The sequence below is a fragment of the Takifugu rubripes genome, chromosome 21 (genome assembly GCF_901000725.2).
Source record: "Takifugu rubripes chromosome 21, fTakRub1.2, whole genome shotgun sequence".
NCBI classification, from domain to species: domain Eukaryota; kingdom Metazoa; phylum Chordata; class Actinopteri; order Tetraodontiformes; family Tetraodontidae; genus Takifugu; species Takifugu rubripes.
The window spans coordinates 9,004,616-9,025,402 of NC_042305.1; the positions used below are offsets into that span (position 1 = coordinate 9,004,616).

Consider the following 20,787-nt stretch of genomic DNA (forward strand, 5'->3'; position numbering starts at 1 on the left):
GGTCCAAGCCCTCCAGGCGGGTTCTCATCGGTATTCACGCTGTAAAAGATCTGCTGTGCCGTTGGACTCTGCGTCAGGAAATTGTTTATTTGGACGCTTCTTCTCTAAATATTCATCCAGCTCATCGGAATCGCACAGACCTGCGGTCCCGCCTCGGGTCGATCCGCCTGGGAATCAGCATTTCACTTTTGTCCCTTGTTTTTTTTCCTGTACTTTCTTTGTTTCGGGAGCGAGCGGATCCAAATTAAGTCTGGAAGGTGTTCGGATGGGTTGAGCGGGCTGTGAGTCCACCAGTAACCGTTTCTAGAACACATTCCCGCTTAATTGAGCCTTAACTGGATTTTATTTTCCGCCCATTCCGCCTGAGTGTCAGCGCTTCTACCTGTTAAACTCGAGAGGGGGGAAAAACCGTTTCATTCTGTCACCTCTGATGGAAGCCGACCTTTTCGAACACAACAAGCCACTTTTCTGTGAACCGGAGGAGGGAAACAGGAAGTAGGCTGACGGTGGCGAAGCGTCGATTTTTGACGTTTTACTCGTCTGTTGGAGTGAAACTCTTCGGAGTCCAAAAGGGGCGGCCAGCTCGGCGACCTGGCAGTTCTACTGTGACATCCTTCACAGCACTTTTCCTGGAAAAGTTTTGAGGCCTGAAGGCTAATGGATGGCAGGAACGCCGAAGATTAGCCGTGTTAGATGTCCGCCGGCAGGTGCGACGACCGCGGGGGTTCCGGCCGAGTGAGAGGTTTCAGAGAAAGAACGACGGCGGACACAGTTGCTAATGAAAACCGGAGATGCGGGTGTGTGATGGAGTGGGCGAGGCTCGCTCGATGCCTCGCATTAGCAAACGTCAACACATGAGGTGTGAAATGTTCTCCTGAGGTGTCATTCTGGCGCCTGTCAACGCACCCGGGTCGCGACCTTAACGCTGCATCTCTGTCTTCCTCCAGGTGTGTTGGACAGCATGGCGAGGTTCAGCGTCCAGGGCGTGTTCAACTACAGCATGCTGACCCTGTCCGACCACGAGAGGGTCCTGTACGTCGGGGCACGGGAGGCGCTGTTCGCCCTGGACCCCAACGACATCAGCAGACAGCTGCGGCCGCAGGTACCAACGCGCGCTCCCGCTCGCCGCTGCCTTTGATGATAGCGTATGAGAGAAACCCCCCCCGCGGTGCTCCAGGATGAAGAGCTGAAGTGCCATCTCCTCACCGCAGCCTGATTACTGAGAGCCGCGGGGCTAAAAATGCGTTTCAGACACTTCATTTAAATGCAGCAAATTCAATTATGATGTTAAGTGTGATATCATTATTGTGGGAAAGCTTAAAAAGTGCAGAGGTTCTGTCTGGATAAGGAGGAACCGTCCGTCTATTAACTTCCACAGCCCTGTTTTATTCGCTCGTTGGCAACTCAGCAACGCTAAATGATGTCATGGCGAAGGCGCCGCAGCCAAGCTAGTTGTTTAGTTTTTTTTTTTAATGGGCTGTCTTGTGCTTCTTTTCTGGGCGTGGAGGAGCTAATAATGTATAGTGTCTAGCAATTTAGTACTCCCAAAATATATTAAAGTGTCCTCCTTGAAGGGTCAAATTTCTCATAAAATGTTTTAATTGCCGATGTTAGCAAAAAGCACATATTTTTGCAAGGCAGAAAATCGTCTTTTGCCTTTGGCTCGACCAACGATCCCCCAGACTCTGTCACAATTTTATAATGCAAGTAAAGATCTGGACGGGCTCTTTATGAAAACGTCCTTCCAGGAAAATAACCCCAAATTTATCAATGAGCAGGGTCTGGAAATTGCTAACGCATAGCTAACACCTCGCTGACTCACAGCTAACACGCTATAGTTAAGCTATAGTTAAGAGGATGATCAAGTGAGATCTTTCTGCTCTTTGCCATTTTCAGCGATTTTTATTTTTTTGGAAGAATTTGTTCAGTTTGTTCCTTAAAGGGTCCAACTGTAGTGGTGGGATAAGGATTATACTCTGTGAGGTCATCTGGCTGCGAAGATCCGCTTCGATGGGTAGCTGTGAACGCGTGGGCGCCAACAGGCACGTTGAGAAACTCTCCAACCCGTCGTGGCTGCGATCTCCTTCCGCTAATTTCCTCGTTGTTTTAATCCGCCGGTCCTGATTGGACTCCCTCCCGCTCAACTCCGCGCTCACGCAAATAAAGACACACTAAAGCTCCTAAGACTCAACCGGGTTTGGCTCTGCTCCCTCAATAATATCGCGATCGATGTCGTTAGAGCGCTCCGGCGAGCGGGCGGCGAGCAGCTCGCGGCGGCGTGGGGATTGTTATCTGATTTACCGCCATAATGAGCAGTTATAAGGCGCCCGCTCGCACTGTCACGTTCCGAGACCCACTGTAATAACACCGCCACGCCACCTGTTGGGGGACACACAGAACTGAGGACGAGGGACCGATGAGATCCCCTCCGTCACCATCTGCCCCCCCCCCTCACATCTCCCCCCATTTAACTGCAGACTTTAATGTCTCGCCGCTCTTTGTTTATGGCTTCCATATCGCTCTTTCTGTCCCGGGATGTTTTTCCGAGGCTGCAGGAATTTGATTTTAAATGTTTTAAATGTCGCCGTTTTCCCAGTCAGACCCGCCATCGTTGGCTGTTACACCCCCCATTTGAGGGTAGTTGTGTTTACAGCACCCTTCCACACTGTAACATGGGAAAGCCTCAGGACCGGGAAGGTGCAGCCTCCAGCCGTTGGAAGCATTCAGGAAGGATGTTGAAGTTTCCGGGCGCCGCTGCTCCCTGCTCTTCCACAGGTTCATATGGAAAGGCTGGGAGAGTCTTCCATAGAATCTTCCATAGAATTGAATGAATCATATCTCATATTTACTGAGTGTCGCTCTTTCCAGGGAGCAGCCTTCCACATCCATATACGGAAAAGCTTAGAATTTAGCCTCCAGGTTAGCAAAACGTTGGTATCGTCAATGTATCTGGGGGACAAACGATAATTTCTACAAGTGTCTCTTTTCTCAGGCTTTCTGGTTAAAATGGTTTTATTCCATTCAGAACATTCAGTCTTCCAACTTCTTATTGGACGAAAAGACAAAGATTCCAGACCGAGATTTACATTTTTAGCACATCCATTTATGCTTCCGATGATTCACTTCAGTTTATTCAATCTTCAGTTATTGGTGGACTGGTGTCAGTAAACGTCCTAAAATAAACCTTCCCGTCATTGTTTGTCACATGAACCAGATTTATCGGCCCGTTTGTCTCCGACTTGGTCGGCTCGAGACGTGAGCGCGACCCGGGACGCCCCGCCCCGCCTGTTTCAAAAAGTGACGTTTGTCTTGGAAAACCAACGCAACCGTTTAGGGAGGAACGATCGGACCTGCTGTTGTTCCTGTTGTCCAGAAACTGAAGCACATTAGTTACAATCACCGTGGCGATCGCTCACAGTCAGAGCCTTATCATTAATTTAGTTAATAAATCTTAACCTTGGAATTGAATATCGCATCCATTCTGGAGGGGCCAGTTTGTTTTCCTGCCTCGACAGTGACAGATTATATTGAATATGAATTATCTTGAGCAGAAACAGCAACTTGGCTCCGTTATCCGGGTTTGACGCTGGATCCGCTGCTGCTAATAATTGGAGTAATTCATTCTAATGGTGTGGAAACACACCTGAGTCCAGAGGTCAAAGGTCAGCCGCGGTGCAAGGCTGCTCCTGTAAATCATACCGACGTGGGGAACGCTGGAAGAGCGTTTATGAGCTTCCCTCCATCATTTCCCAGCTGCTCCGGGTCACTTCTGGAGATAACGGGGCCGCTCAGATGCCGTTTCCACATTCACAGGGAACAAAAGCAGATCTGCCTCTCGCATGTTTGAGCACTTTATTCTGCTGATGGTGGTTCCCACCCATGAGGGAACTCCTCAAAGTCTGCTGGTCACGCTCAGGTCGTACATTCAGCCGGCCCGGGCCTGCGGGCCCACACGGATGGACTCGTTTCACACATCATCCCCTCTCTTGTCTTTGTCCAGATTGACTGGCCGGCGCCGCAGGATAAGAAGAAAGAATGCGCCGCCAAAGGGAAGAACAACCAGGTACGGCACCACGCAGAGCGGCTGATGCTCCGCTCTGCTGATGCTCCGCTCTACTGATGCTCCGCTCTGCTGGGTTACAGTCAGCAGCGTTACAGGCTGATCGCTCAGGGGTTCCTCTCAATCGAGCTCTGATCGGACCGCTGATCGGACCTTACAGTCCGCAGATTATAAAGCACTTTTTAAAGGCCGTGTTAAACAAATGAGAAATGAGTCTGAATTTGATTTTCACCTGTGTCGTTGTCTTTGTTAAACGCTCTTCTGGAACTTCGGGGCTGAAAGGGTTCTCGCTCGCTTTTGTAGCAGCAGCACTTGAGCTCGAACCGCCTTCCAAAGGAGACTTTACAAAACACAATATCATTAAAAGAGGAAATTAACCTTCTGAAAACAGAGGGACAAGTTAAAATCACCCATTATCCTTCATACTGGAGCGAGCTCAGCAAGCTATTACAGTAGCTGCTAATGCTATAGGGCATGTGGTCCTAGCATATATGCTGCTAATAGAATGTAAAGACCTAACAAAAGCCATATGGTGTTTACGCTGTTTGTCTTTCTAGCTAATGATTTGTTGTGTTTATTTCTGCCAGACGGGTCTCATCATGATTAGCCGCGCTGATGACAGTAGCGGCTAACGTTAGAGCAGCGCTTCTGTTGTACATTAGCCGCAGACCCAGTTTAGCATCAGCTGGATGCTCTGAATTATTCATTCATTCACATCACGCACCGGCATCTGCTTTCAATTCCCATCGAAGAGCGTTAGCGTTCGTCACAGTGGAGACATTACAGGGCACTTCACATAAAACGCCGCGTACATTCTGCTCTTAATTGCACACGTATTTGTTCAGAGGAAACACGGCGCTGCTCTGCGCCTGTATGCTCCTTTCAGGAGTTACTCAGATGATGTGGCTCAGTCTCTTAGTTTTCAGGTCGATAAAATGTCTTAATAGATAATTCCAGCAACGGTGTGTTCAGGTAACCAGACTATTGACTGTATAAAATAGATATTTAGCCACTAATGTTGGGGAAGAGGCTGGAAAAGTTAAAGAGAAATGAACAAATATCACAACAATCCTCTGTTGGTTCACCCTCACAGACCGAGTGCTTCAACTACATACGCTTCCTGCAGACCTACAACCACACACACCTCTACACCTGCGGCACCTACGCCTTCCAGCCAAAATGCACTTTAGTGGTGAGTCAATGTGTGTGTGTGTGTGTGTGTGTGTGTGTGTTGGGGGGGGGGGGGGGGGGGGGTCCTTTAGTGGCCAGTCATCAAAAGCAGCACTGACAAGTGTTAAGTGACCTCGGGCTCAGACCGATGTGTGACAGAACCTAAATAAATCAGAGGGTAAATCTGAAAGTGTGTGTGTGTGTGTGTGTGTGTGTGTGTGTGTGTGTGTGTCTGTGTGTGTGTGTGTGTGTAAGAGAGAGACTGATCCATGGTGATGGCTGAGGTCCTGGTTCTCGTTACGGACACACTGAGCTTGCAGCTGTGTCCTGTAGGTCATCTTACACACTGTCCATGGTGCGCCGATGTTCCTAATTTTGTGTGTGTGTGTGTGTGTCTGTGTGTGTGTGTTTGCAGAATGCTGACTATTTTACCCTAAGCACTGCACCCCTGGATGATGGGAAGGGTAAATGCCCTTATGACCCTGCCAAGGGTCACACCGGCCTCATCGTTGGTGAGTGATAGTGTGTGTTAACCTGAAAACACACTCTTCTCCCCCCCGCACATACATACCCACACACACGACTTGTCCATTTACCACTGGGGGGCGATAGAGTGCAGGTAGTCCAGTAACTGAACCCCAGGAGACACAAAAGCGAGAATTAGCCCAGTAATTACACACATTCATTAAGGAGTAATTAGAGGAGCAAAAGCATCACAGACTCTGGTCTGCTGACAACACTTACATAATTGTTCAGAAAATGATGGATAAGTTCTCAAATTTGAAGTGTTTGTGGCGAAGCTGTTCTCGTTGTTCGATGTGCACTCCAGAGAGGGGGAATCAAACCCGGGTCCAAGTGCTGCTGATAGCATCGGTTTTCCAAAGCTCATCCGAATCTCCCGCCAGCCATTTTAGTCGTGAAAACTGAAGCTGTCGTTTTTGCTGCTGCAGACAGGGAGCTGTACTCGGCCACGCTCAACAACTTCCTGGGGACTGAGCCAGTCATCCTGAGGAACCTGGGCTACCAGCACTACAGCATGAAGAGCGAGTACTTGCCTGCCTGGCTCAATGGTACGTGGGCAGCAGAGAAGAGAAAAATGTGCCAAATCTGCAGCAGAAATGCTTTACTGCATTCATTTTGATAGAATTATTATGATTTCTTTTTTTACAATACGAGATTACAACAGTTGAAATGTTTCAGCTTCCTAATTGAGGTCCAAGTCACCATAAATAGTGATCGTGGTAAGATCAAAGGGACTTAGCTTGCTAGCTACAGGCTAGTTTCCTGCTGCATTTTCAGAAATGAGGCAGTTCTATTAATCATCAATACCAGTGTTCCCAGTAAGTGAAAGCCCAATGAGACTCACTACTGCAGATATCTTAAGGTTTAATTCATCTCCAACGGTTATATAAACCCTAAACGTAGTAGTAGCTTCAATGCTGAACTAATTAAATATCAACTTGTTTCTTTTTATTTTAAGACATACCGGTAGTTAAAAAAAAAAATGGGGCTGGCATCATGCTAACGCACAAGCGAAAGAAATGAGTTGCAGGAAATGAAGGGGTGGAAGCGAAGGATCATTATCTTTTGGCGGGGAAAAGAGCGAGCGAGTCACTTGAAGAGAAATCAGGGAGCGAAAAGGAGGAAGTGGGTGATGAAGGAGGAGAAATTAGGACTGGGGATGAAAAGATAACACGCAGATGTGGACCGAGGTGTCCGCTTAATATTCCTGCTGATACGGGGGGGCTTTTATTAAAAACTAGACTGAGACTAATAAAACAGGCCTCACCTTCAATTAAGCAGCGTCTGAACAGCACAAGAGCATTTAATTGGGCTCAATTTCAGTGGGTAGTTGTAGCAGGATGAATTAAAGAAGCCAAGCGGGAGACGGGAATGTTCAGAGAAATTCCCAGCAGCTCACAACATTTTTTTAATGAAATATCTTCCAAATTTTAATGAGAAGTGGCTAAAGAGCCATTCTGAAAAGCGAGGAACCCAAAATGGACCATTAACGAGGAGCAGCGAGGAATGTGACTGGAGGAGAGATGAGGCGGAAGAGTGATTATAGAAGATAAAGAGAGACAGGGATGGTGGAATTCTGTGCTTCTGTGATAACTGTAGCTGCTCCATCAGCTATTCTGCTTCTGAAGCTCTCAAGATTCTTAAAAGTACACCAACTCTCTCATAAAACCACGTATAAAACTATTCAAGTTCGCTGAAATTACACAAAATAGTCACTATTTTGACTTGAAAGTTCCTCTAAAATGCCACAACTGAGCGATAAAACATAAATGTCGCCCATTAATCAGTATGTTTTCATCGAAACGACTGAAAAGGTTGAAGGTTCTAGGATCTAATATCACCCAGAAGCCTGTAAAAAGGTATTCTCGTGACATTCTGAGGCGACGTATGCATCGGAAACTCCCAAAAACGCGGCCTTTGATTGCTCCCCCTGCAGAGCCGGACTTCGTGGGCTCGGCCCTGGTGAAGGAAAGCAGCGGCAGCAATGACGGAGACGATGATAAGATCTACTTCTTCTTCAGCGAGCGAGCGTTGGAGCTGGACTGTGACACCGAGCTGACGGTGGCCAGGGTGGCCCGCGTCTGCAAGGTACTGACCATTAACATCTGGAAACAGGTTCCTAAAACTTGTTTTTCATATCTTTACGCCCCCTTAACCTCCTAAATAACTAAAAACCCCTTGAGAGTCCACAGACCTGAGGAGCATCGGCTGCTAAACAGGTCATACAAATGATCGCAGTCCTCCTTAAGAGCATTTAAGGTGGTAAGCATTGAGTCGTTCAGGTGATCTATAATGCAGAACCGGTCAATTAAATTGATCGGACCAGAACAAAAAATTCATTTATGTCATAGTAGGGAAACGTTAATGAGATTTATGTTGTTATTAAAAGCACCGACGGGGGCGAACTGAGGCAGAACCGGCACTAATAATCCAACAAGGATCCCAGGGGAGGTTTAATTTAGCCAAAATAGAATTCACCTCTGCTTCCACTTCTAACAATAAAGTTTTCATAGTTTGAATTTCTTCCCATTTTCAGCCTCCAGCCAACACAGAATATTCCGTTCAGGCGATGAATCTTTTATCAAAGCTGAATAAATTCCAAGCATCACAATGGCAACGAGCTCGTCGGAAAAACACATAATGGGATTTTAGCGCAACATGATGTTTTCTACAGTTTCACATGTGGGATTATATTCAGACGTAATGTGTGCAATTAGGAGGACATTATACTGTTTTTAATGTCTGCGCTGTAATGAAAGATAACTGACATTAGAAGCAGATTATAAGCGCTAAAGTTGTGAGTAATTTAGACGGATCTACTTTTTTTATTTATTTATCGCAGCGGGTCCCAATTCTCTCTGCAGTAATCAGAGCATTTTCTCGATTTTAATACTTCTTTTATGGCTTTAGCGTTCACTGGCTCCAGTAGGAAAAGGGATATTTTGGAGTGCCTTTGTTTTTTTTAAAATACATATTTATATTCACCTGGGTTAGGGTTAGGTGACTGATGTATTACCAGTCCCCACGGTGGAATTCAACCTGCAGCGTTGCAGCAGTTAATGGGTCTCATGTGGAAAAAAACACACGTTTCGATATGAGAATTCTGAGGTCTGAATTTTAAATGATACCTAGCTCCAAACGTGATAAAGTTCCCCTTATTCTGTTGTCGGCCACCAGGGGGCGATGACACTAGCCTTGATTTGCAGTGACAAATGCTGATAGACGTGTTTCACCTTGACCCGGCCTCTCCTCTCTCAGGGAGACCTGGGTGGAACCAGGACTCTGCAGAAAAAGTGGACCACCTTCCAGAAAGCGCGGCTGGAGTGCTCCCTCAGCGAGCGCCACGTCTCCTTTAACAACCTGAGGGCCGTCTTCACCCTGCCGGGCCAGGACTGGCGAGGGACCACGTTCTACGGCATCTTCCACGCCCAGTGGTGAGTGACGCCCTGTTCCTTGTGTTCAGGCGGGACAGCTGGAGCGGCGCTTCATCACAGAGAGCTGCGAGCCAATGGAGCTAACGGAGCCATCTGTGCTCTGGGCAACACGCTTCCTCACTTTTGCCAACATGTCTGAGGCTTGGCTTCGTCTTAAAGGCGTGGGTCAGGCGGTTGCTCCTATTTAATGGCTGTAATCATGTACTTTAGGTGATTCAGTGTTTATTATAAAGGCCTTTGACTGCTCGCAAGAATTATTACAAGAGGAAACAACTCGAATGTGTTTAATTGCATCCATTAGTGATTCAACGTGGTCTTATTTCAGATGATAATGGGTCCATTTGCAGAGGATTTTTTTTTTCTTTTTCACAAAAAGAAAATGTCTGTCCGGGAATTTTTCTTTTTTTAAAAACTGCCTCATGATTTAAGCCATTATCCATGGGCAGTGCAACTTTCTTTGATTGGGTCGACAGCAGTAAAGTGATGCTGGTTCCAGCTGGATAATCCAGGCATGTGATAAAGTGCTACATAACCACAATGAGCTAATGAGTTACTTATCATCAGCGCTGAGGACGAACAGGGTCACGTGGGTTTCTCCAGGGACGTCCAGGAGCGTTCCTCCGGTCCCAGGTAACGCAGCGCAAAAAGATCCAGCTTTGAACCTGATGCTTTGTTTCCTCATTCAGAATTTCTGAATAAAATGGCTAATCCTTCCTCTCAGTGTGACTGGCTGGGATTCCTTAAAGCCCCCTGGCTTTGAGAGATAACGCTCAGATAATTGCACATTATGCAAATGATGACTTGGCGTTGAAGCCACGATCACAGAATATGCTGCCGCTTTTTGAACTTTTGAAGTCACCCACGCCGTCCAACTACCGCCGACTCCCTTTTCCTGCGCTGTGTGTCTGCCTTTGAGTGTTTGCTAATCGAACCGTCCCGTCTCTGTGCTTCAGGGGCGACGTGGACGTGTCGGCGGTGTGCCAGTACCAGATCAGTGACGTGAAGAAGGTGTTTGAAGGGTCCTACAAAGAGTACAGGGAGGCATCGCAAAGATGGGGCCGCTACACCGGCCCTGTGCCTGTACCACGGCCTGGAGCGGTAAGAAATGAGATGATAAAGTCGCTCGTTAAACCAGATCCTTTTTGACTGATCAGCAATAAAGAGGACATAAGTATGTGTTGTGGAAAAGGGTTGATTGTTGCATAACTGCATCAGATTCATTCAGGAACTAAGAGGGCAGGAGGATTCTTTCGGGATGCAAGTCACAGACTTTACAGGCTTTTGTCAGCATGTGTAAAAGGAGGGATAATGAGGGGGGGAGTGGTTTCCTGGAGTGGAGAGTTGGAACAGCACACAAAGCTAAAGATGTAATGATCCATGACCAGAGAAAGGCGAGCTGATGGAGGGGTGGGAGCGTGCTGGAGGAAAAAGGGCAGCTATCTCAAAGCCAAGTAGGCCTGCAAAACCCATTCCAGCTGCAGCGCCTCCAGCTCGTCCTTTTCATCCTGCCTTTCCCTGCTCTGACTGTTCGTCCCCTGTCTGTGCTGCAGTGTATCACCAACTCCTACAGAGAAAGCGGCTACAACAGCTCGCTGCAGCTGCCCGACGCCACGCTTAACTTTGCCAAGAAGCACCCGCTGATGGAGGACAAGGCTCTGGCTCGCCCCCTGCTGCTCACCAAGGGGGTCAACTTCACCAAGCTGGTGGTGGACCGCGTCAGCGCCCTGGACCAGCGAGCCTACAACATGCTCTTCATCGGCACAGGTAATGTTAAAGTTTCAGCCCCGTGGACTCGTTCTCCGGTGACAGAGGCTCGGTACTGTTCCCGAATGTTCTTTTATTCTCCCTCTCATGTTCCCGCGGGTGTCCCGTCTGGGTCTGCTTGTATTTGCTGAAGCAGTGAGAGCAAAGCTGATGGCAGCAGACAGGGACAGGTACTGGCATTAGATGTGCTGCCCCAAAACAACACACCATCTGGCCAAATTTGAGCAGAGTTTCAATTAAGGTCCTGATTTGCATGCTGAGAGCCGTCTTCACGCATCAAAGGAAGCGTCTATGTAGTGTGGCTTAATTAATATCTGCAGTCAGTAGCCATCAGGCTCACGTGCAGGTGCCTGTTTTTGGCACCAGCCTGCAGCCGACCAGCCGTCACCGACTCTCAATCTTCAATCACAGATCCAACGGGCAGATTCTGAGGAATTTGAATGCGGCGCCACTCATGAAAGACTCAACTGTTTACCATTCAGAGCCTTACTGCGGCAAAGTGACTGTGGCAGCTGACGATGTGTCAGCGGTGGGTTCGGGGCATCTCTGCTGGCGAGCATGGACGCACACAGCCCCAGTCATAAATTCATAAACACACAGATGCACGCTCACAGGCTGCCTGAGCCAAGTGCAGTCATCCCCGCTCGTCGTGCTTCACAGCACAAACTCAACAGGGCCCTCGGCAGACGTGCGCTCATCGTGCCAGTTGGACTCCGGGCTTGATTAGCTATTAGCATAGCGACAGCTGATGGAAAGGGAGAAAGGGGGAGCTTGTCAGACCTGTTTTTCAGGAAAAACTGTGGCTGCGGGATTGAGGGATTAGCTGACACCGGCCCCTGACATTACAAGTGTGACGGTACGCCACATTTATTTCCCAGCAGAGCATCCCGATGAGCACGGGGATGGTTTTTCATATTAAATTTGACAGTCTCTTCGTCCAAAAGAAAGAAAAGAGTAAGACACGGGCACATGCAACCACACTAATGTCACCCCACAAGCTGTGTCTGTAATGTGGTTCATCAGGTGGAGGCTGAACCTTTTCACCACGCCTCGCATGAAGGGAGCACAGAATCTGGTCCTTCTCCGGCACGCCCCACATGAACCCACCTTCGAATTTCAATTTCACCTCCACGGAGGTTCTCGTGGTCGCCGGTCGCTGGGATGGACTGTTTTCTTTCCAGTTTTCTGTCTTACTGAGCTGCAGACCAGCGCAAAAGTTGATATTCACAAAACCAACATTTAATTAGGCCCACAGATGTTTGTTTCCAGGTCATTAATATTTAATTCGATAAGCAGCTGCAGCTGTTCAAATTGTGAAAAATGGAATATTACATGATAATTCCCCAAGTAAACTTGTGTTTAACAGCAGGTGATGTATTTAAATACCCAGGTGTGGGTTTTATTTTATTTACTGACGCGTGATCGGGCTGATTTTTTTCCTATGTCTGCTAAATGGATCTGCTCTTCTGTGCACCACAGCTGAGGGCTGGCTGCAGAGGGTGGTGGTTCTGGGCACGGAGACCCACGTGATCGAGGAGATCCAGCTGTTCGAGACAGCGCAGCCGGTGGACAGCCTGACCATCTCTCACTCAAAGGTAAGGAGGAAATCAGGCGGTTGTATATTGTGTATGAAGCCTTTCCTAGCTTCATAATGTCTTCTGGGGGAGCTGGAATCACCCGATTTAAAAACTGGAGCTGTGATCTCTGAAAATGTGACTGTCGGGTTGCACTCTAGGGCTGTTTTCTCACTTTTGATGATGTTGTGAGTCGAAGCTTCGACTCTATATGAACATGTTAAACTGCGTTGTTCTTTCAGCCTAAGCCACTATGTCGATGAAATATTAACACTCTCACTTGGAGAAGAGTTCTAATAAGATGATGTTTGCGCTTCCCATAATTCCCATATTTCCTCCATGGACTCTGGGCTCTGTTGCTCCACCATCTTTTTGAGAGATGAGAAGCGTTGTTGGTTTCTCTGAGCAAGAGTTCCGATGAAATATCTTTGTAAATTGTTGCCTGTCCATCCCAGAACATCGAGACTCATTTCCGCGCGCTGCTGGAAGGTATAGTTTCAATTCTGCCGGATTTCTTTGCCGCTGCTCCCCTTCTTCGTTGGTATTCAGTGATTACAGCAGGATTACTGTAGGCTGCACTGGCTGCCGCGCCGATAACCAACCACTTACAGTCCCGTTCCACTCAGCTGATGTTTTCATCAGCGCTGCCCTTTCTCAGAGTTGCCTCCTGAATCTAAAAACCCTCTTCACAATAAAGAGTAATTACAGTGCGAGGCTGCACTGGGGAATTGAACCTTGCCCCCGTTGTTTTCTCCGTCTGCCTGCCCCGTCAGCCGAGTCGCTGCGTGTGCCGCCGCCAGCCTGTTCCCAGCGGTTGCAGCATGACATGGTCGCAGATCGATGCAGTTCTGACGGCGCGTTCGCGTCCCCAAAGCCTGCTGCTTATCTCATTAATGCTGGCTCAGCTGGTACCAGACATTTTATAACAGCGGGAAGCAACCCAGATTGGATTGGGCGAGGGGTCGGAGGAGGCTGTGGTTGTTATTGTAATTGAGAGTGATTATCCCATTATCTTTTCTAGCCCTCTTACTGAGTGCCTCTCTCTCTGTTTATCGTCTTGTTTTCATCCGTCTCTTGTTTCCGTCTCATCTCATTCTTTAATGCTTCTCGCTTCTTCTTCTTCTTCTTCTTTTTCTCTCTGTTCTCCCTGCAGAAGTATGTGTACATTGGCTCCCGGTCAGAGGTTCTCCAGCTGCCCTTGGCCAACTGCAGCCGCTATCAGTCTCAGCCAGACTGTCTCCTCGCCAGGGACCCCTACTGCGCCTGGGACAGCGAGGGTCGGGCTTGCGTCCGCATTGACCTCCACCGGGGGTGAGACAAATATCTACACACGATCACTCCGTTTACTATAGGTTTAGAGAAACAGATGGTTGCCTGTACATGTAGTTTCCCCTACTGACATCAATACTAATAAAAGTCCTTTTCCTGGCAGTTACAAACCGTTTATTTTCTCTGGACTATAACCCGAAAGCACAACTTGTGTATTGTAGCACATTCAGGGGAGATTTTCATACCTCTCAGAAAACTGGACATTTTTTAATCACTTCCATCCGGTTGGTTTTCTCCAGTGTTTTCCTCTCATGCTCTGCCTCCTGTCTTTTGCCCGGTAGGTCCACTTCCTCTCTGTCACAGGACCTGATGTTGGAAAGATTCAGCAGAGGAAAAGCCAAGTTTGATAAGCCGGTCTCCATCCCCAGCCCTGGTGAGTATGCGGCTCTGCCTCTGCAGTGACCCCTAGAGGGATTCTGGTGTAACTTCTGGATTTGGTTTGTGAATAAATTGGGACTAAATCCAACAAATGGTTTAAACATGGTACGAAGGCTCCACCCACTGGAGCCTCTCACCCACAACGGCCACAGCCTTTGATGAGAGAGTCAGGCAAAAGGAGGTGAACATCCAACTTCGGGTCAAGAGGGAGGCCCAGACCTACAAGGAATCCAAGTGATTGGATGATCTGCTCCTGGTGATCAGCACCTGGTGGCAGCGGAGAGGAAGCTCCAGATCGCTAAATTTTGCTCCTCAATGCTGTCTGACGGCAGGATCCTTGACCAATTCACGCGGCTATCGGCAGAGCAAGCTCTACTCTGAACACGCCGCCACTGGTGCAGGACTGGGGCCAACCCACGAGCAGCTGGACCCCGCTGGCCCATGTAGCCTCCCGGCCAAACCCAGTGTTCCACAGCGACTTTGCTCTCCTCGAGCAAGCGCTGGAAGATCTGCTCAGCAACAATCCTAGTCTCAGCGAGCAATACAAGTATCAACTGCTGGTTGGTCAGACCAAGTTCCCATGGGCCCTTACGATTGTCAGGTCACGCATCCATGAGGCCACGCCATACACCAGGGCCATGGAGAAACTCCAGGAGACCTATGGAAGCCTGGTCAGCTGGTTCAGCATGAGCTGAACACCATACGCAACGTTCCAGCGCTCAGGTTGGGCGATGCCACCGCCCTCAAGACCAAAGCCTTTGCCGACGACCTAAGATGGCTACTCTTGGAAGGGGGCTTTGATCTCAGGCAGTGGGCGTGTAACATTCCAGCGGTGGTTGAGCATTTTCCCTCGGAAGCCAGATCAAAGTACATTGAGCTCTGGCTCCCCAAACGGTTGGTTTGGATCCATTTTTGTTTTATTGAGAATTGTGCGCCCAAGAGTTCCAACAGACGAGTGACCTCTGAACTGTATTTCAACCAAATAACGCATTTGCCGCTTTGAACCTCATCAATCACATGATCAGAGTCATTTGACACAAGCCCCAGAACATTGTGCCTAACCACTCTGCTTCACAAAGGTAAAACGAGCTCTGAAGTGTCCATGTCAAACGGGCCAGCCTTAGCTATCAGCCCATGACTGGTTGCAACTCTAGCAACTATTCCATCACTGTAACCTGTAACGCTGAAGCTTCCTAACTGATCTCATCTCTGTATAAAGAATCTAAAACCCAGTTGGATGTTACTGAGCCTCCCTCCAGAAGCGCTCTTGAGTCTCTGACCGGAATCATAGTCCATAACCTACCGCCCACTCTCTAATAGTTACAACCTGTATGAAATTGGAGCTGAAATAAGTATAGAAATTATTACATGTCTCCTCTTTTCTTCTCCAACCCCTCTTCTGCAGAGCACTCCCGGCTGAGGAACATTACCGTCGTGGTTGGTTCTGACATGGTTCTGCCTTGCCAGCTAGTCTCCAACTTGGCTCGACCTTGCTGGGTTCTTAACGACCGGGAGATCCAGTTGGGTGACCCAGATGCTGGAGGGGCACGTTTTGACCGGACCCTGAAAGCCCTCGTCATCCCGGACGCGGGTCAGATGCAAGCAGGCCGCTACATCTGCTACTCCGAGGAGCAAGGAGTCAAGTTCCAAACAGAGCGCTACCAGGTGGCTGTGGTGGCCAGCGCTCCAATCTTTATGGAAGCCCGAGCCCCAGACAGCAGTATGGGGCTCTTCTGGGTGCTGGTCATCACCCTCGGTGCAGCTTGCCTGCTGCTCCTCGTGGTTGCTCTTTACCTGCGCCGGAGATTAAAGCTGGCTCTGGGCAAAGGGGCTGACATGAAGCCCCTGGAGAGCACTCTGGTCTACCCCATCACTCTGCCCAAGGAGCCTCCCACATTTGTCCCCAGCAAGATGCCCAGTGATGAGGACCGTTTCTGGGAGACGGGTGCCAACTACTACTACTCAGACGGCTCACTGAAGATCGTTCCTGGCCATGCCCTGGGGCCCAGTAGTGTCAGCAGCACGGCGTCTCCCAGCGCCATTCCTGGCCAGCCCATCCACTCTCCGAGCCGTCTCAGCCTCACCAATATCCGGGGCTCCAGTAGCAACGGCTACATTCGCCTCAACTTGAGCACGGCGGGGGAGGAGAGGGTTAGCGGGGCTGGCGGTGGGGGCGGTGGGCTCGGCAACCTGGGCATGGGTGGGAACGACTATTCCAGCCCCTTCAAGGAAGAGCTGAGGCGCACGCTGCAGCAGAGGAGCGTGCTGCCAGACGCCAACCCCGAGGAGTCGTCCGTCTAGGCCTTTCCTCCTCCACGTTCATGTCTGCAAGTCAGAAAAACAAAACAACCAATCTACCTCCCTCCTTCTGAGGATGCCTGCTCTCTTTTAGCGACACGCTGTCAGCTCCCCTCGCTCGCTCCCCCTGTCTCTCACTCGGCCCGCTTGGCTCACTCCAGACTTTAATAACACACAGCATGTTAAATATACACCACACACCCCTGTTATTACTGTGTTCTGGGCAACACACAGTCATGATTGTGGCTTCTTCTCCTTCTTCCACTGTGCAATTGTCACATGTGTAAATTGTGTATTTAAAACGGTGGAGGAGAACACCACCAGGCATGGAAGTTCAGTGGTGGTGTCTCCAAGAGGACATTTTTTTGGAGTGGACGAGGAGGCCAGCCGATGCGGTTTGGCTTTGTTTTTTGTTTTTTTCAGCTTACTGCACTTAAAAACCGGAAGCACGTCTTCCCTTCTTTGTATTTGTGAGCCAGGAGAGTGAGAGCGGCATCAAGATTAAAGACTAATTCCGTGAGCAAGACGACAATCACGCCCCCGTAACGGGAGCTCTGCAGGGGACAGAGAGGAGAGCAGACGAGAGGCAAAGAGATGGGGAATTAAACACAAAATAGAGCGAATTGGAGTGAAGTTTTTTTTATCAACGAAGGAGGGGCTCTCAAGACTTTCTCCGCATAATTTGTATTTTCTTTTCTTCTTGTCGTAAGGAGAAAGTGCTCGGTCCCTTCCACTTTCATTTGTTTGCGATAGGCGGCTCAGATTCAGTTTCTCTTGCTTTTCAATGAATTCAATCAGTGTTCAAATTAAGTGACTAACAGTTTTTCTCTGTGAATGACAATGTGAGCGCTCTCACGGTGACCTTGAAATGCACCTTCAAGTCCATTACACCACAAATGACCGTCGTCTGAGTCACAGCGTGCAACAAAGGCGTTTTTGCCTGAATGCTTCTTCGTCTCTTTATTTTAAGAAAAAAAAGAAGAAAAAAAAACAGCAATTTGCATTCGGCTCCTCGCGGCCGAACGCTTTGATTTTAAACTAAGCGGACGTGATGACGTTAAGCATGGAGAATGTAGTTGAACCCTCACTGTTTTGACCGCTGTGGATGTTTCAAGAAGTGCTTTATATCTTAATGTTTGGAGAGGGAGGAAAACTTGCACTGCCAAGAACGGACACTGCCCCTCCCGAACATGCTCGAACTTTGACATTTTCACAGGAGCTGAGATGTTCCGGGTTGTTGTTGTGTGTAACGCACCCCTTAAACCCTATGAAAACTTTTACCGATGCCCAGAGACTGAACTGGGGCTACTGTGGACGTACACAGAGGAGGAGCACTGTAAAAAGGGTCAAGGACAGAAGGATTGCTTCCGGACTGGAGAAATGCTGGATTGAGATGGGGAGCAGCCAGGAACCAGTAAGAGGTATTTTCATGCTTAATTCAATTTATGCAAACAGATTCTGGCAATGTCCCGACTTTTAATGATTTTCAATTTAGTTTTTTCACTGCTCCGCACAGTGTTGGGGGTGAGGATTAGCGGTTCAGAAGTACCTCCAACTTATAACATATTCCAAAATCAAGTGCCTCCAAATGCAAATAACCAAAAATAAAGTCAAATATTCTGCATTGATGTTGACTAATTGCACACTGCCCCGCAGGGGTGACTTTTGTTTTAGAGATTTAAATTTTTTTATCAATAAGGTTATCTTATATGCATTGTCAAGCAGGTGTAGCACCACTAACTGGATGGATGGATGGATGGATGGATGGATGGATGGATGGATGGATGGATGGATGGATGGATGGATGGATGGATGGATGGATGGATGGATGGATGGATGGATGGATGGATGGATGGATGGATGGATGGATGGATGGATGGATGGATGGATATTTAAGGATCTGAACCCACCTGCTCTGTCCTTGATTAGCAGATGGCTAAAGGGCTATTTCAAACTACATGTTATACATTGTATCTGATAAATTTGATTAAATAACAGGGAAGAGGGGGGTCAAGTCTTGACTGACGGCTGACAGATATGATGTAAATGCAAAAAAATAAGACCAATGCAGTGTTGAATGGATGTAAATTCCCTGAAGTCACTGTACTGCGCCAAGAAACAGTCTGACACATAGAGCCACCTTGTTTTCTGTAGATAAAACAAAGGTGAGTTATGCGTAAATGACTAAGTCTGAGAGGTGCTGGCAGCTGCTGTGTTATGCCACAGTTTCTGTATTCTTTATGCAGAGTGAGTTCATCTTCTTTTGCATCCAACTGAGGATTTAATGCAGGGCTGAGAGTGAAAGCCAACCCACCAACTCTTGGCAGCAAACAAACTTGCATTTAGAAGACCGTTTGTCTTAAAAAATGCAATCTTGGCCCTGATGTCTTTTGCAAATCAGAATGTATTTATGGGGCCAAGTGCATCCCCCTCAAAGTCAACATTTACTTTTGTTTTTCAAATGTTTTCACTCGTTCACATCACTGTGATCAATTGTAAGTTCCACATTCAGTGAGATATCAGGAATTATATTGTTGTAATGAAGCGTATGGAGCATCCTCCTCAGTCAGGATGATGATGATGATCATGATCATGATGATGATGCCATAAAACTGTTGCTGATATTTATTCCCACTAACTTTACATTGTTTTCTTCTTTGTCTATTTTTTCAGGAGTTGCTTTTGTTATTTCCAGACACGTGTCCAGCCGGAAAGAAGGGACGGGACTACTTTGTCCAGCCCAGATCTGTGTACAAAATGCTGAGAGAGATGTAAAATATCAGAAGTGACCCCAAGGTTGAGGAGGTGCTCAGCACTCCATCCCAGTGTTGCATGATCCTCTGCGAGTGGACTCTACCATCTTTGATATGCTCATCCTTGTACAAGTGTACATCGTTTTGATCAGTCATTTTCAGACTTTTGCCAAGCACTAATCTTGTGAAACACTAATGCTGTCTTTGGAAAAATGAAAATCATGTGTCTAATTTTATGGTCGAAGGGTTACATAAGATTTCATGGCTGCATTTCAAACATGTTTACTTTTTTCTGTGCCTCTTCACCTTTTGGATAAGCCAAAGTAGACTGCAGTTTCCTGTTGAAATACTCACCATAAATTATTATTGTATTTTTTTTTAACTTCCAAATTGATGTTTAAGTCTAAGCAGTCCGTCCAAGTTTTGGGACATTGAGAAGATGTCCGCAATTTTATTTTTCCAAGTGAGCTAATTGACTTCCTGTTTAATCATTGCTTTATACCCCGACTATAAAAGGCGGAATATTGTACCAGAACTAACCTTAAATAAAAGTGTCAGTCCCCTTCCAGCCAAATATTGATTCCAAGCTAAACAATGATAGAATGTCCTCTTTATATTTGTAAATTCCCTGACGCAGTTTTGCTCTCTACACTGGTACTTTGGTTATGTCTTTGTTTCCATTTTACAATAGGGCCTCTATTTTGATGTAAAATATTGGAGGGAAAAAAAACAGAAAATAATAAGAAATACAAGTTTCAAGTTTGGAATGCATGTAAGTGTCATATATTTGTAAATTTCTTCAGTTGGTTTAAATTCATTCCTCAAAAAAGTTTTCTCTCTTCAACAAGGATTTAGGTTCTGCTGTTCTTCCACATTATTATTTATAGTATTCTCTTATGAAGCTTTTTTTCTTTTGTTTTTTTACCCCATTTTGCTGTTTTTGAGCTTTGGTTTGTTTTTTAAAAATTGCTATGTAACTTATTTCACTTGTAAAAACATGTCAATATTTATTATCATTGTACATATGTCCTTATTTTTTATATGTGTATATATACACAAATAAAAATGGAGATATTCATGAGGTGTGCAAGTTGTTGGCCCACATTTTTACACAGAAAGGAGAATATTCATCTTAAAGCGAGCGTGGCAAGGTATTGTAGGAAATGTAGGCATTTTTGTTGCTCTTAAGCGTCTTCACCGAGGCTGGCTGCTTTCTTTCATTTTTTTTCACTGAGATATCAAACACTCTCCATAGTTACGGCAAGGGAGGTTGAACCTTGTGCATCAAAACACCATCAGTGGGATTCTATTCTATCAACCAGGACAGTGTTGAAACAAGAAGCCGCATGTTTGATGTGGTCATCAATCCCAGCTGGGGAGAGGGCAAAGGGTCACCACAGTCTGCAGCACCCCAGGCCACCGCTCTGCTGCATGCACTCACACAGCTTCACAGCAAAACATCACATTTCTCTCCGCAGCTTGAATATTCTGATTGTAATTCACCC

At 47.3% G+C, this 20,787-nt stretch overlaps 1 protein-coding gene across 3 annotated transcripts in view; it reads left to right on the forward strand.

Annotated features, from left to right (window-relative positions):
* Nucleotides 1-20,365, forward strand: part of sema4c (sema domain, immunoglobulin domain (Ig), transmembrane domain (TM) and short cytoplasmic domain, (semaphorin) 4C) — a 58,367-nt gene extending 38,002 nt beyond the window's left edge. For all 3 annotated transcript variants that reach the window (XM_029829686.1, XM_029829687.1, XM_011615417.2), the window contains 14 exons: nt 948-1,102; nt 4,001-4,063; nt 5,154-5,252; nt 5,646-5,742; nt 6,181-6,300; nt 7,689-7,840; nt 9,011-9,186; nt 10,140-10,284; nt 10,737-10,950; nt 12,430-12,545; nt 13,678-13,835; nt 14,135-14,226; nt 15,637-17,950; nt 19,203-20,365. In XM_029829686.1, coding sequence (XP_029685546.1) covers nt 948-1,102; nt 4,001-4,063; nt 5,154-5,252; nt 5,646-5,742; nt 6,181-6,300; nt 7,689-7,840; nt 9,011-9,186; nt 10,140-10,284; nt 10,737-10,950; nt 12,430-12,545; nt 13,678-13,835; nt 14,135-14,226; nt 15,637-16,532 — 2,483 coding nt within the window. In that variant the 3' untranslated portion in view covers nt 16,533-17,950; nt 19,203-20,365. The remainder of the gene's footprint in view (nt 1-947; nt 1,103-4,000; nt 4,064-5,153; nt 5,253-5,645; nt 5,743-6,180; nt 6,301-7,688; nt 7,841-9,010; nt 9,187-10,139; nt 10,285-10,736; nt 10,951-12,429; nt 12,546-13,677; nt 13,836-14,134; nt 14,227-15,636; nt 17,951-19,202) is intronic.
* The last annotated feature ends 422 nt before the right edge of the window (nt 20,366-20,787 follow it).